At 41.9% G+C, this 16,038-nt stretch overlaps 1 protein-coding gene and 1 pseudogene across 1 annotated transcript; both read right to left on the minus strand.

Annotated features, from left to right (window-relative positions):
* Positions 1 to 1,774: 1,774 nt before the first annotated feature.
* LOC139370590 (UPF0193 protein EVG1-like) lies at positions 1,775 to 2,712 on the minus strand (annotated as a pseudogene).
* A 3,590-nt stretch (positions 2,713 to 6,302) lies between these two features.
* LOC139370255 (transcription factor SOX-10-like) lies at positions 6,303 to 11,437 on the minus strand. Its single transcript, XM_071109618.1, has 4 exons — positions 11,322 to 11,437; positions 9,932 to 10,606; positions 9,276 to 9,544; positions 6,303 to 9,070 (listed from the first exon to the last, which is right to left on the minus strand). The coding sequence occupies exons 2-4, from the start codon at positions 10,369 to 10,371 to the stop codon at positions 8,289 to 8,291; spliced, it is 1,491 nt and encodes a 496-aa protein (XP_070965719.1). The 5' UTR covers positions 10,372 to 10,606; positions 11,322 to 11,437; the 3' UTR covers positions 6,303 to 8,288.
* Positions 11,438 to 16,038: the final 4,601 nt, after the last annotated feature.

A 16,038-nucleotide genomic window follows, 5' to 3' on the forward strand; every position in this document is an offset into this window, starting at 1 on the left:
TATTCAGTGGTCCTAAGGTTTCCCCGTTTTTCAAGGACGCTGCGTATGTCTCATTGTCTGTAGATTGGATACAGAACGAAGAGTTGTGTGTCTGTCGGTTGTCTGGTTTGAGTCTGTGGTACTTCTGAACTATTGTGAATCTTTTTTAAAAGAGGAACCCGTTGTTGTGAGTAAATACTGCCAGTTAAGATGGAGTAATGACAACCCAAATAATTACTCTAGCTTTTAGCGAAAAGGTTATTTCTTAACTAGCTACTTACCATGTTTTCCAAATCACTGACTATTGTACTGTAGATATTATATTGGACAGTAGATATTATGTTGGATAATCACAGGTCTGAGAATGAGACATAAGACAGACAGGTAAGAAATAGTTCAGATGGAATGTAAGTAATGACTTGAAACAAGGAATGTAAAGCAGTGTATTTGACTAACATAGTTGTATCATGACAGGTCACTGACTTAATAGTATTACAGAATCTGACCAGATTTACAACCGAAACAAGTGTGAACAGTTTTAGGGGCTACATAATACAATAAGGATTGTAATATATATATATATTTATTACAATCCTTATTGTATATTGTAGCCCCTAGAACTGTTCACACTTGTTTCGTTTGTAAATCTCATATATATGTGCATGCAGTGAGTGTACAAAATATTAAGAACACCTTCCTAATATTGAGTTGCACCCCCTTTTGCCCTCAGAACAGCCTACATTCATCAGGGCATGAACTCTACAAGGTGTTGAAAGCATTCCACAGGGATGCTGGCCCATGTTGACTCCAATGCTTCCCACAGTTGTGTTAAGTTGGCTGGATGTCCTTTGGGTGGTGGACCATTCTTGATACACACAGGAAACTGTTGAGCGTGAAAAGCCCAGCAGCGTTACTGTTAACACAAACCGACACTTAAATATTTTCTTGTCCGTTCACTCTCTGAATGGCACACATACACAATCCATGTCTCAGTTGTTTCAATGCTTAAAAATCCTTCTTTAACCCGTCTCCTCACCTTCATTTACACTGATTTGAAGTGGATTTAACAAGTGTCATCAATAGGGGATCATAGCTTTCACCTGGTCAGTCTAGATCACGGAAAGAGCATGTGTTCCTAATGTTTTGTACACTCTGTGTATATAAATTCCGTAGATATCTTTTTAACAATGTAGCAAACTGTACCTACCAGTTGATATCAGTTTAACTGTTTTGGGAAAGTCTGCAAAACATACAAATCTTTTTAATTTATATATTTTACAATGCCTTTGTTTGACTCTGTAAACGCTGTCTAATTCCATTGAGTTTTGCCTTAACTTAGAATCTGCCGTCAAAGTCGATAGTACTATGAGATCCGTTTATGTTAAGAGTGCCCTTATTTAAATGTATTCGTCAATGAAGTCTCGTTTTTGTCCGGAGTTAAACCGAATGTCTTGTTATAGTCTGTTCGTATATATTGTCTAGTACACAATCTTGTCTTCCATTCAAAATGGCTGCTTGTGTGTTTGTGCCTCTTATTCCTATTTAAAAACTCACACCAAGGGCTTCTGTAGAGCTATGTTGAAACATGGTCCTAAAGAAACAACAGGATCGCATTGAAATCTGGGAGACTGAGAAATAAAATATATTAATGCCGCTAAAGAGATGTGTGGTCATATTTTAATGTACAGTACAATGCTTTTTCACAGTTTGACAAGGATGCATCGGGGGTCTTCCCAGCAACATTTGTTACCATGCCATAATTTGAACAAGCATTTATGCACAAATGAAGACTAGTATCCAAGTTTGAGTTCAGAATTCCTGTGCAGTGTATTTTCTGTAGGAGAGTATTAGCAGTATAGTAGATCCATTCAGCAGAGTCAGTAGATGAGTATTCCTCTCTGTCACTCAGTCTTCTTCTCTGGCATAATGGTCCTCAGCTCTGCACTGCGGGCCTTGTCAATCACCTCCAGCTTGTGGATTTTCTGGAAGGCGAGGAGACACAAACAACCGTTTAAAAATGTGTGAGAGAGTGAAAGTACCTATGTGTGTTATTTCACGTTGTGTTCACCAGTGAATCTGTATCATCGAAACCGTACAGTGTAAATACTGTTGTTTTTGGGTGTAGATGATTTTCCTTAAAGACATTCCTGTGACATGAGGTATATCAGACAACTTACCTGTGAGATGAGGTATATCAGACAACTTACCTGTGAGATCTCTGTGTTGATGTTGCTGCTTCCCTTTCCCCAGGGCTGTCATCTCCTCCAGAAACTCCTTCCTCTCCTCAATCTCATCCAAAACTAGGAAAGAAACACAATCCTTAGAAAACTTGCGAAGGAGAAACTCCTTAATCAAACACTGTGTTGGGACGGGGTTACAGTAGGTTGGGGCAAATTAGTTTAGTAGAGTCATATGGAACTGAATTGAAATGAGGGGAAAGTTATGTATGTGAGGAGGAGAGATACGTAGGAGAGCCAGAGATGTGGATGACATGTTTCCCCATGGCCAGAAAGCAGTAACTCTCTCTGTGGTAATCCTCACCCTCCTGGAAGCGGTCCCTCTCCTCCTCTGGGCCCTGGTCCAGGGAAATGTTCCTGGGACGACTGGGTCTGGGTTCCTCCTGTCCCGTAGCTATAATGTTCTGGAGCCTCCTCTTCTCCTTCTCTAAATCTCCTTACAGGAGAAGTGAGGGAGAGAATGAAAGCACATACATCTCTCATCCAGATCTCTCATAAAAGGAAAGGGGGATACCTAGTCAGTTGTACAACTGAATGCATTCAACTGAAATGTGAGAGAACTACTGTAAAAGAGGGCTCATACACACAGGCCTAAATTACAAGAACAGTGGTACATTTGTTCCCAGGTGTCCCTAACCAACTATCAGTGAACTAGTTCTGATATCAGGAGAACAGGGCCTCGATCTTTAGAATTCCAAGCATCTCGGATAGTTGAAAGGTAGTAGAGCTGAAGCGGAACACGTACGTGTGGCACTGGGGCGGAACCTATCTCTGGTGTAGTTGTCCCTAGAACTACAATTGTCAGCGGTGCGCCCCAGGGGCTTGGCTGGAGTGTGGTTTGTGCTATTTTTTACGACTTTGGGTTTGGGCAGTGACGGAGGAGCCGATGATGTGGGGTCGCAGGTCAATGGCAAAGCTGATCCCTGTGAAAATGCAGACAAAACAACATAACATCTTACCTTTGTTTGGCAAAATTATTCATAAAACTTAAATTAATGATAGGACTCAAAATAGAGCAACAGGTGTGGAGGAAGTTCAAGCAGTAAGTCAACATTACTTTCCAAGAGAAGATGGATAACAAACATGTGACACTCACTCTTAAGTTTGTCATTGAGCTGTCTTTGCTGGAAGTTGGTGAGTCTCGACTCTTGCATCATTGCTGTGAAACCAGAGCACAGGTAGGCTTATTGTATGTGTGTGGATCTAACGCTCACACACACACACACACAAAGAAAGAGAACAAAACCCCACATTTCAGTATGTCCTGAATCTCCTTGCTGTACTGGGTCCTTCTAGGACAGTTCCACAGACCTCCACCAGCTTGATCACGAGAAGACGTCTCCATCTGCAACGAATGACGGAGAAGTTATCTAAAGCCAGCTGGCTAACGTTAGCTGCTGCTGAGCAAAGACCATGGCAGATAGCAAAACGTTGCATGCTAGGAAGCTAAGATACCCAAACTGCAAACATGTAATATATTTATCAAGACATAACTAAACAGTGTTGTATTTCTTACCATGGATTTCTATTTTTTTTTCAACTTTCTTGACGCTGCACCATGGGATAATGATGGCAGTGTCTCTTCCGGACATAACTGGCGGCTGCCATAGAAACCATAGGTCTTAAAGCCACGTGATTAGACATTTGGCCTTGCAGTACAACATTGACCCACTAGAGAGAGGCAAAACCACAGATAATTGTACAAGGCATATAGAGCTATGGATAAAGGAGGTGTTCATTTTTGTGCAATAATGTGTTTGTGAGTATAACTTATATTTTAAACGTATAAGAATTAACCTTTTTTTAAATTATGTTTTCTATTTGTGTTTCTTGACTCAAGTATCAACTGTGTAGAGCATGGCACATGATTTTTCAATCCAAAGAGTTTGGGTATCAAATTGTGCGTTGTGAGACTGTCTAACTAGCTAAAACATCTTTTTTTTTTTACCCCGTCATCTAGGTTGCTGACTGCTGTTGAATGCTTGAATCCATTAAATTTCGTAGCTGAACTGTGAAGTGCGAGGAAAACGTAGCGAGGGAGGGAGACAGGGCATGAGGGAGTAAGTTAAGGCAGGGCATTTATGAAAGTCCATGTGTAAAGTAGGGTACTGACTGTGGTAGCTATTGGCCTTCTCACTGGTCCTCTCCCCTTCTAGCTCCCTCCCTCCCGCCCTCTCATATTCAATGGTTCTCTTTGTCTCTCTGTGTAACATGCAGCCTCAGCCGATTAAACGCAGCGAATTAGCAGTCAATTTTAGCTTGCCACACACACAAACAGAAATTAAACTGCTTAGGGGAAGGGTTTGTGTTATGGGACAGATATCTTGTTGTTGTAGCACTGACTACATGGCAGTGATTTGATTTATTAGTGATGTTTACAGTGCATTTGGAAAGTATTCAGACCCCTTGATTTTTTTTCCAAAATAAATACTTTACAACCTTATTCTAAAATGGATTAAATTATCCCCCCCCCCCCCCCCCCATCAATCTACACACAATACTCCATAATGACAAAGCAATAACAATTTTTTTGCAAATGTATTAAAAAATAAATGAAATTACATTTACATAAGAATTCTGACCCTTTACTCAGTACTTTGTTGAAGCACCTTTGGCAGCAATTACAGCCTTGAGTCTTATTGGGTATGACGCCACAAGCTTGGCACACCTGTATTTGGGGAGTTGTTTCCATTCTTCTCTGCAGATCCTCTCAAGCTCTGTCTGGTTGGATGGGGAGCGTCGCTGCACAGCTATTTTCAGGTCTTTCCAGAGATGTTCGATCGGGTTCAAGTCCTGGCTCTGGCTGGGCCGCTCAAGGACATTCAGAGACTTGTCCCGAAGCCACTCCTGCATCATCTTGATTGTGTGCTTAGTGTTGTTGTCCTGTTGGAAGGTGAACCTTTGCCCCAGTCTGAGGTCCTGAGCACTCTGGGGCAGGTTTTCATCAAGGATCTCTCTGTACTTTGATCTGTTCATCTGTCCCTCGATTCTGACTAGTCTCCCATTTCCTGTTGCTGAAAAACATCCCCACAGCATGATGCTGCCACTACCATGATTCACAGTAGGGATGGTGCCAGGTTTCCTCCAGACATCAAGCTTGGCATTGAGGCCAAAGAGTTCAATCTTGGTCTCATCAGACCAGAGAATCGTGTTTCTCAGGGTCTGAGAGTCTTTTCAGGTGCCTTTTGGTAAACTCCAAGCCAGCTGTCATGTGCCTTTTACTGAGGAGTGGCTTCCGTCTGGCCACTCTACCATAAAGACCTGATTGGTGGAGTGCTGCAGAGATGATTGTCCTTCTGGAAGGTTCTCCCATCTCCACAGAGGAACTCTGGAGCTGTCAGAGTGACCATTGGGCTCTTGGTCACCCCTCTGACCAAGGTCCTCGATTGCTCAGTTTGACCGAGTGGCAATACGTGGTTCCATACTTCTTCCATTTAAGAATTATGGAGGTCACTGTGTTCCTGGGGACCTTCAATGCTGCAAAAATGTTTAGGTACCCCTCCCCAGATCGGTGTCTTGACACAATACTTTCTCAGAGCTCTACAGACAATTCCTTCAACATCATGGCTTGGTTTTTGCTCTGACATGCACTGTCAACTGTTGGACCTAATATTGTTTGCCTTTCCAAATCATGTTCAATCAATTACATTTACTGCAGGTGGACTACAAGCTGTAGAAACAATTCAGGGATGATCAATGGAAACAGGATTCACCTGAGTATAATTCTGAGTCTAATAGCAAAGGGTCTGAATACTTATTTAAATAAGGATTTTTTTTAAATACATTTGCTAAGATTTCTAAAAACCTGTTTTCGCTTCGTCATTATGGTTTATTGTGAGTGGATTGATGAGGAAAACAATTTCTTTAATCAATTTTAGAATAAGGCTGTAACATAAAAAAATGTGGAAAAGGAGAAGGGGTCTGAATACTTTCCGAATGCTCTGTATATGTTGTGTTGTTACTTGCTATTCTTTTACCTGATGATTTTGTAGGACAATATATATTATTTGTCCTACAAACAATATATATATATATATATATATATATATTTTCTCAAAATTTGCAATGAATTTCAATAGATTTCAGTTTTGTATAAATAAATTGCTTTAATAGAATGACGACGTAATGACAACATCAATAATATTTGTACATTGTTGTTTCTTGTAGAAGAAAGCAGATACATCAAATGTGTAGGATACAAAGTTTTAGAAACTATCCAGGAATGTACAAAATGGAGAGAGTAAAAAAGCTAAACGTGAAATTATTTTTGATAAAAACTACAAAGCAGAGAGGGTCAGTATAAAATGACTCCCGTCTAAATCACCTATGGAAGAAGAGGCATGTGGTGATCATTCACATTGCAGAGGGAGCCGAGAGGGACATTAAACAGGATACAGAAAAGGGAGATGCAGAGGGGAAACCTATGTACATAAACTATAGCATGTGACATTTGTTCTAAACAGCTCACTAATTCTCACTAAGAGTAAATCTTTAGTTTAAAGCTGGAGAATTCTTCACAAAAGGATTTTGCCGACTTTGTACTTGCTGAGTCATGTAGATTGTTTTGCTTTGATAATTTGGTAGACAAATGGAATTAGAAGCAACCAGAGCGTACAAATGCAATCCATATCAATAAAAAAAAAAATCCAGTGACTTCAACAACTGTTTTATTATTTATGAGTAGTATAAGCGAAATGTGTGCCATATATTCTCATCGAGGATATTAGAGCATGTAGAGAGTGTTATTGGCACATGTACATTGAGTTGAGGTAATGTGCTGCTTTCCAGAACTCTATGCTAAAGTGTTTCCAGGAATTCTCTTTCCCTCTTTTTTTTTTTTGGTCCTTTTTCCTCGTCAACTCTGGTTTTGCACAACGCAACACATAAGGAGTCAAGCAGCATCCCAGAAGGTGATACCTAGTCAGTTGCACAAACTGAACGCATTCAATCAACCGTGTCTTCCACATCTAACACAACCCCTTTGAATCAGAGATGTGCAGTGGGGGCTGCCTTAATCGACGTCCATGGCGCCCGGGGAGTAGTTGTTGCAGGTGAACTGCCTTGCTCAAGGGCAGAATAGAAGATTTTTCCACCACGCCGGCTCAGGGTTTCGAACCGGCAAGCTTTCAGTTACTGGCCTAATGCACTTAACGGCTAGGCTACCTGACGCCCGTAGACCTACGCATAACGTTTAAGACCCGGTAAACTGACCTTTCTTTCAAAAGCAGTGGTGGAGATATGTCAGTGTAATATCGAACCAGAATGTAAAGTCATATAAAAAATAACCAACAAATACATCACTTAAGTCATAAAAAAATACTAAAATGAAGTCACACAAACATTTCCTTTAGTTTGGTTAATAGAATCGGATTATTTCAATCTAAAACAACCCAGTTCTGATAAACATCATGTTGTATTTGTCCTAGGCTGAAACCCGCTGAAAGCCAGTCCTTGCCGGCAATGTTACTCAAACCTTGTTATATAGGTAGCTAGGGTTGGAAAAATTCCACTAACTTTCCCCAAATTCCCCAGTTTTCCAGAAATCCCAGTAAGAGGATTCCTGGATATCCTGCTTATTCCCTCCTAATTCCAGGAACTTCCAAATAGGATTTCTGGAAAACCGGGGAATTTTGGGGAAGTTAGCAGCATTTTGAAACCCTGTGTGTATCCTTCTTACCACTACGGTATTAGTTCTGTGTGCTCTGGGCTCATCATCACAATAAGCCCTCTTACTATACACTATGACACTCTGGCAGCTGGGATCCTGACCTTACACACTAAAACATGGCACACATTGGTTAAAGGTTTATTCTGATTGGCTATTGACCATTGGCTGTGATATAAAATATACTGTACAGTAAAATATTATATTATACACTGTCAAGTCCCAATGAATCCCAATACAACATCAGTAAGATATCCATCCTTTGTTAACCCGCCACACACACACACACATTCAGTAGCCACCCTACACCCTTCCAATCTTTGTCTTTCTTTATCCCTTTCTCAGGGTCGTGAGAAGGTGGTGTAGAGACGCACACACACACATCCGATCCCATGCATCTCAGTCTCTCATGGCCGTGACAGGGTGGTATAGACTGGCTGCTCCCAATGTGTAGGACTGTGAGACTGGGCCACGCTGGAGGGGTCAGTGATGGTAGTGTAGAGGGGCCTCTGGCTGGGCCCCATGTAGGAGAAGGCTGAGTACAGCCCCGAGGCCTGGCTGGAGTGGGCGTAGTACGGCCCCGGAGCCTGGTGCTCCCCGTACTCAAACTGGGCCCTGGAGGGCAGCGAGGGGAAGGCTGATCCGTAGTGGGGGAGGCTGAGGGGGGTGTAGGTGACGTGGGTTCCTGACGAAGAGGAGGAAGACTCTGCGTAGTGGCTCCCGGCCCCGGACTCACTCTTGATCTGGGCCTTGGTGGCGTCTGAGGCAGAGGGGGAGGGCTGTTGATGCTGATGCTGCTTGGAGAGCCAGGCGGCTGAGTGGCCGCTGGCAGCAGCGAGGGCGTAGGCGTAGGATGTAGCGGAGGAGCTTGATGTGGCGGCGCCGCCCTGGCCGACCCCCGGGTGCCCGTTGGGCGGCAGGTACTGGTCAAACTCGTTGACGTCGAAGGGCTCGATGTTGGCCATCACGTCGTGGCTGATCTCGCCGATGTCCATGGTGCAGAAGTCGATGTGGGGTTTCCCGCCCGCTGATGAATGGCCCCCGGAGGGCCCCTCTGCTCCAACCCCCAGGCCTCCTCCACGGGAGGACCCTGAGCCACCTCCGCCCTCCCTCTTCCCCTCCGTCATCTTTCCAGACTGGAGTTCTGTCTTTGGGGTGGTGGGGGGTGTTGGCGGGCTGTGACCCTGACCTGGAAGGAAAATGGAACATACCGATCAGCAAAGCAATAGAAGTGAAACACTTGGAATGGAGACCAGTAGTTCAGTTTTCTTCTTGTTCTCTCAGGTTACAGAAGGCCGTGTGGTGCCAGGTGGCCTATTGTTTGCCCTAGCTTGTTGAAGTAGGACTTACTCATAGTATTGGGTAAATTAATTAACCAATAAAGCTGAACTCACCTGCAGGGTGGTGGTGATGATGGTGGTGGAGGTCGGCCAGGGGGGACCCAGCCCCTGTACTGTGCACATCCAGATGGAGGGCCTTGTAATGGGACTGGGCGTGGCTGCCCTCCCCCTCTGCTCCCTCCCCTCCCTCACCATTGGTCCCCAGCTTGCCGTTCTTGCGTCTGCGGGGCTGATACTTGTACTCTGGGTAGTCCTTCTTATGTTGTTTCCGCAGTCGCTCCGCCTCCTCAATGAAAGGCCTCTTGTCACTCTCATTCAGGAGCCTGTGGAACAAAACATGGTCATGGCAGGGCAGCAGGTAGCCTAGTGGTTAAGAGGGTTGGTCCAGTAACTGAGAAGTCACTTGTTTGAATCCCAATGCTGACTAGGTGAATAATCTGTCAATGTGCCCTTTACCAAGGCATTTAAATGCATCTAGTTGCTCTGGATAAGTGTTTCTGCTAGTTAACTTTAATGGTTATATAATATAGTGCCTTCAATTTCAGAAACATATTTTAAAAATACGGGAAGGAAATGTATCTGAAGTAAGTAGGACTTTATGCATGACTCATGCTCCAATTGCACACAAACCCCAACAAGGCCTATAGGTAGCCTGTAGATTATCAATTTCCCACGTAGGCCTATTCATTTCAATGCCTGCCAATGCCCACCTCCACAGTTTGCCGAGTGTCTTGCTGAGCTCCGCGTTGTGCAGGTGAGGGTACTGGTCCGCCAGTTTACGGCGCGCGGCCTGCGCCCACACCATGAAGGCGTTCATCGGCCTCTTCACGTGCGGCTTGCTCTTGTTCCCGTTGTTTACGCGCACGGGCATGGGCACGAGCGTCCAGTCGTATCCGTCCAGCACCTGGCTGACCGCCTCGCGGATGCCGATGGGGAACCGGTCCATATCCACCTCTGACTTGGGTACTAGTCCACCGTCCTCTCCGCCGCCATCTGCGCCAGAAAGCCCCGTCAGTTGCTGCGACGGACCGATGAGCGGGGAGTCCCGGCCGCCGGTGGCCCCGGAGTGTGCCGGTGACAGAGAGTGACCATCATCTGAGCCCCCGGGACTCAACTCTGCCTCGGATAGACTGTGCTCCTCTCCAGACATTTTAATGTATTGGCTATTATCGATTGGCAAAAAAAAAAATCCTTGCAGGAAAATTTGGTAAATTTGTTCAGAGAATGCAAAACTTGAAGCTACAGCTGAGAGATGTGCTCCGGACTCGCTCCTTTATATGGAATTATTCCTATATGCCACGCGTAAACCCATAGCCTACTCGTGCGTAATCGAATGTACCCAAATCCTGTCCTTTGCACTTCCCATTCACTTCCACCGATGTCGCCTGAAATTAATAATATAGAATAGAACAACATTAGGCAATTAACACATTTTACATTTGGCAATGAGGTCAGACCACATTTGATAACTTTTTCCACATGTTTTTTTATAGACCTAAACAGAGACTGTACCCAGTGGGAACAGACGTCAATTCAACGTCTATTCCCAGTGGATATGGCCCATTACAATGGTAGGCCTAGAAGTGACCGTTAGCTCTGAGACGAACAGAAAGACATTCATACAATGTTTTCTTGTTGATAGTTATGTTAGGCCACAAAATATAACGAATGATAGGCTAATATATGTCCACTGGAACCAATTTATAGGCTACATAATAAGAGGATCAACTTCTTCTTCACCGGTTCTTGTCATTTTGTATCAGTCCATATGCCATTACAGGCTAATCATAGAAGGGTTTGCTTCACCCAATATGCCCTATTTTCCAAAGAAACAAGGTTCGTGAAGAAAACTGAACATTAAAAACTAACATCATAAATGTTTCAGTACTTATTTTTAAATCATTCTGGGAATATGTAGTTTACTGTTTTAATCATATTTTAAGGCTAAAGCTGGAAAAGCCCGTAAAATTCAGCCCAACATCATCTTGGGAATTAAAAAAAACTCTTAGATAATAAGATTTGGATATTTCTGAAATTCCACCCAAAAGCGTAAACAAATCTATTTTATGTTCATATGGAAAATAAAGTTACAAAACTTACCAATGCAGAGTTTAGGAGGTCGCCCGTTCAACACGGGAGTTCGTGCGTTCCCCTGTCCAACAGTGTGACGCTCGCCCTGTCCCCTGCCCCCTCGTTTGGTTTGCCCTTCAATGAATGGCGGCTCTGTATCGCGCACCGGAGCTTAAAGAGCGCCGTTGTGAGAAGGAACGAGAGAAAAAAAGTGATTGAAAGTGGAAAACATTCTGAGAGGAAGCATTCCAACACTGAGTCGACGCCACCCTCTTGCGCACACGCCGGACGCCTATTGGTCATTTAATATTCTCCGGCTTTCTTACTGGACGACGGGGTTACTGTTATTGCCTGTCCGTCCGTCACCACTAATATTTCCAATGAAAGGAGGTGAGATTTTACATCAGAGTGGCTTAAGTGACTTTACACTGGCTCTATTTAGGAACCAAATAAGGCCCGCTTTGTTTGATGTGTTGACATGTTATATTGAATAAATAAACAATCATGATAATACATTTGTGGTCAAAGTACACTAAATTTCACGAAAAATCTCCAAGGGATTAAAATACATAACGTCGTTATATTCATTATAACATCATTATACAGTTGGTGAGGAGGCCCTATTTGATGCAGTGAATATGTTACTTATATCTAGGTCATCGTTAACCCCAGGAAATTAATAATGAAAGAATTAGGTCTATGGTCTAAAAATAATTTAAAGTACTACTTAATATGTTTTTTGGGGTATCTGTACTGTACTATTTCTATTTTTTTACAACTTTTACTTTTACTACATTCCTTCCCTGACACTCAAAAGTACTCGTAAAAATGTCGAATGCTTAGCAGGACAGGAACATGGTCCAATTCACACACTTATCAAGAGAACATCCCTAGTCATCCCATACTGCCTGTGATCTGGAGGACTCACTAAACAGAGAACATCCCTGGTCATCCCATACTGCCTCCGATCTGGAGGACTCACTAAACACAAATTATTCGATTGTAAATGAACTGTTCGCGTGTTCCCCTGGCTATCCAGAAATTTAAAAAAACAAGAAAATCGTGATGTCTGGTTAACTTAATATAAGGAATGTGAAATGATTTATACCTTTACTTTGACTTTTGATACTTAGGTATATTTTATCGATGACATTTACTTCTGATACTTAAGTATATTTCAAACCAAATACTTTTAGACTTTTACTCAAGTATTATTTTACTGGTGACTTTCACTTTTGAGTAATTTTCTATTTTCTATATTTTCTTTACTTTTACTCAAGTATGATAATTGGGTACATTTCCAGTACTGCCTGTGGCTGATATAGTACTGAAATATGACAAAAAGTGATATAGGGTAGAGTGAGTTGCTGGAGGAGTTGAATTAGATCCAAAATCATCATCCCTATATTGTTGACCAGCAATAAGGGCCTTATGGGCCCAATCCTGAGGTCAATGTACGTGACCTTTCACCTCTATACTCTATGAAATAACTTCTCTCACGTCCCGATATTGCTCTTCCAAATTGCTCTTGGACGTCCCTTAAAAATATGACATATGCATTTAAAATACATGTAAAGATCCAGAGTGTTCTGTGTGTGAGGTTGTGCTGTTGAGGTCAAATCATTCATTATGTTGACTGCATTGAATGTATTGTTGCTGTAACTGGCTGTATTCTATGTAACTTGTAAGTAACTTACTTGTAGTCATTAATATATCAGATATTTACAGTATATAAGTACATTGTCACACGTTAAGATATATTAAGGGACTGCATATTATGGGCCACACACACACACACACACACACACACACACACACACACACACTGATTGCAACAATAACCGCCAGTGTTTCCCTTTTCCTTCTCATGTTGAATCCATGTCTCAGTTTTCTCTCTCTCTCCCTTACTCCCTCTCGTCTCTCTCTTCTTTAGCCTCTTTGTTGTCATCTCAGGTGAATTGTGACCATGTGATCAGATGCCCTGCAAGCACCCTTCCATTAGCCTCCTAAATGAAAAAAATGAGAGGAACAAAAAGCAGTTTTGTGCATCTTGAAAAAATGATAAGAGAAAAGAAAGAGATGTGTGTCTCTGGGCCCTGTGTTCCTACACAGACACAGTATCTCACACATAACACAACATCCAAGGACTGCACTAGCTGGACTAGCTTTCTCCATCTGTTTTATTCTCATGTCCACCGAGACCATGGGTCTGGGCCTTTGGGTGCTGGTCTTGGTGGGTTCGTCCGAGAGGGGTTGGTTGGGGGTGCAGGATTCAGGATGGGGGCTACATACACCCCTCTGACTACACTGGGATACTGAGGCCCTGTCCTGGCCTTGATGTGAGTGACTACTTCTGTTTGTGTATGAGTGAGAGGAGTTTAAAGAAAATGCCTCTCACTCATATGCTGACAAAAGGTTTGATTTGATGTGGATTTATATAAGCAAGCAAAGGAATCTGACAGACTAAGAGCAAGTTGGAATGAATTGTGATATGTATTTTGTGATTCAGAGTGACTGTGCTGTAGGCTATGTTATATTATGCATTAGGTGAAATAAAAATCACTGTGAATTTATGCAAGGCATGGCATTCTTTTTTTTATGTGAATGCGAGATGTTTACTTAGAGTATCCCCAATGTATTGTAGCTAGAAGGTAAAAATAGGTTTTGAATTTATTTAAAAACGAAACTGTTTTTTTAGTGAGACTCCAAATTAAAAGTAAATAGTTAATTAGCAGTGATTCAAGTTGTCATTATTTTGTTAATTCACATGAAATCCTCATTTTTTTTCGTTGCCAAAATTAGCGTTAGATATCCTATAAATTCTCAATATACCATTAACTAACGAAATAAGCACCTGCTTTACAATTTTCGCAAATTAGCAAAACTGCAATTGTATAATATACGTTCATAACACTGAGATCATGCTCCAATGCGATGCGAGAAGAGTTACTTCAGTCAATTATTTGCGAGAAATGTTATAGGTCTTCTAGAAATGGTTTAATTCTGTTTAGAATTCCGGTTAAATAACGCAACAAAACTCTCTGTGCTACTCATAAGCCTATCACAGGGTCAGTTCAATCAGAATGTTCATACTATGTTATTCATTGTTGTAGCATTAATCGTGGAGAAATGCATTCATATACTATATATATATATATAAATTGTATAAATTGCTCTAAAAACAATTTTCTTGATAGTGTGGGAGAAACGCACTAAAGATAGATCTAATGAATGAACAGCTAGGCGCATACGAGTTGTAAACAACTTTAAAAGGAGGCCTGCCAAAAAAGTGAACTTGATGTATTGGTCCAATAACGTTCGTTTGATTTTCATCTCGCTTTCGATTTTTTTTCTCAAGAATTACATACTTGCAATTTATTATTTTTTAGGCCTTATCAGTCGATTATTATAAACTATTTACGTCTAAAAGATCATCCGTTTTTGAATGTATAAGTTAACATTCGTTTGATTAAATATTATCTTTGAAATATTAATAGCTAGTTCAATAGCTAGTAATTATGAAGAAAAAGTGGGGCTTTTAGGAAATTAAAGTTGAGTGCAACTTTATAGCCTAAATATAATTAATCTCTGTCTGTTTATAGTCAACTATGAGACATATTCTATAGGCTACTACTAAGACTACTACTAAGACTACAAAATAGTCTTAGTAGTAAAAAAGACAACAAAATACTGATGTCAATCTATTTATTTTAAAGAAAGTCCATTTGAATTGTTTGTAAATGCATTTTACTCAATCTTTTTAGTTTGTTCCACTTTACACAAGATAAGGGACTGGATGTGCTTATCAATACAATGAATTATGTACATTTTTGGTACAAAGGTAATATTTTCATATAACATAGAGAGATATTGTCCATATCTTTCTCCTATCCAGGTCCCATCTCTCCCATCCAGGGCTATGGGCCCCAGGGGCTGACATAGCTCTGTGGAAAATAGAACTCACATGTCCATCTATTAACCACAGTGAGACATACATACCTGCCATGTGACCGGCTGCACTAATGTGTCTGCTCCTGTCGCTGTCAGAAGAGTCTGTATGGTGCTGTGGCAGAAGAGAGAGAGGGGATGGGGAACTCATGACTAGCAGATTCAAGGGGTCAGGATTCACTATGTCTGACTCCCCAGGTGCATGTGGGGTGATATGGAGCAGCAGTAGCCATTTTGTGTTCATGTTTGTGGCTATGTCCCGACAAAATGTAACCTCTTACTCTCAAATGAACCAATAAGCCTGCAGTGACATACTATGAATGTCATTGCAATGTCATGTTCTAAAATGATAGTGGTGGCAGAAAAATATTTTAAAAAGGGAATCCAGTTTTGCATCCTGGAAAACAGCATGCTGATGGTGAAATCCTAGAGGAGAAGAAGAAGGAACGAGAGAAGGAAATAGAGAGAGATGGCTGCCCTTTTGTGTTGGCATCAGTCCATAGAATAGTTTCACTGGGAAATTCCTGAAATCTGACGAGAGAGAAATAGAGAGAGAGAACAAGGGAACATGGACAGCGGTCAACATATTCATGCAGTGGGTCACATTCTGCGTTCGATTGTCGTGTGTATAATTGAGGGAAAGACAGTCATTCCCATGTCAATGGACACGTGGGGCTAATGTGAATGGCGCTGTTTGTTCCGAATGATGACGCACTCAATAGAAGCCCCGAAATAATTAGACAAGGAGGAACTGCATATATTAGCACGGTTGTATTTGACAACCTATTGCTTCCTGAAT

The sequence above is a fragment of the Oncorhynchus clarkii genome, chromosome 17 (genome assembly GCF_045791955.1).
Source record: "Oncorhynchus clarkii lewisi isolate Uvic-CL-2024 chromosome 17, UVic_Ocla_1.0, whole genome shotgun sequence".
Lineage (NCBI taxonomy): Eukaryota > Metazoa > Chordata > Actinopteri > Salmoniformes > Salmonidae > Oncorhynchus > Oncorhynchus clarkii.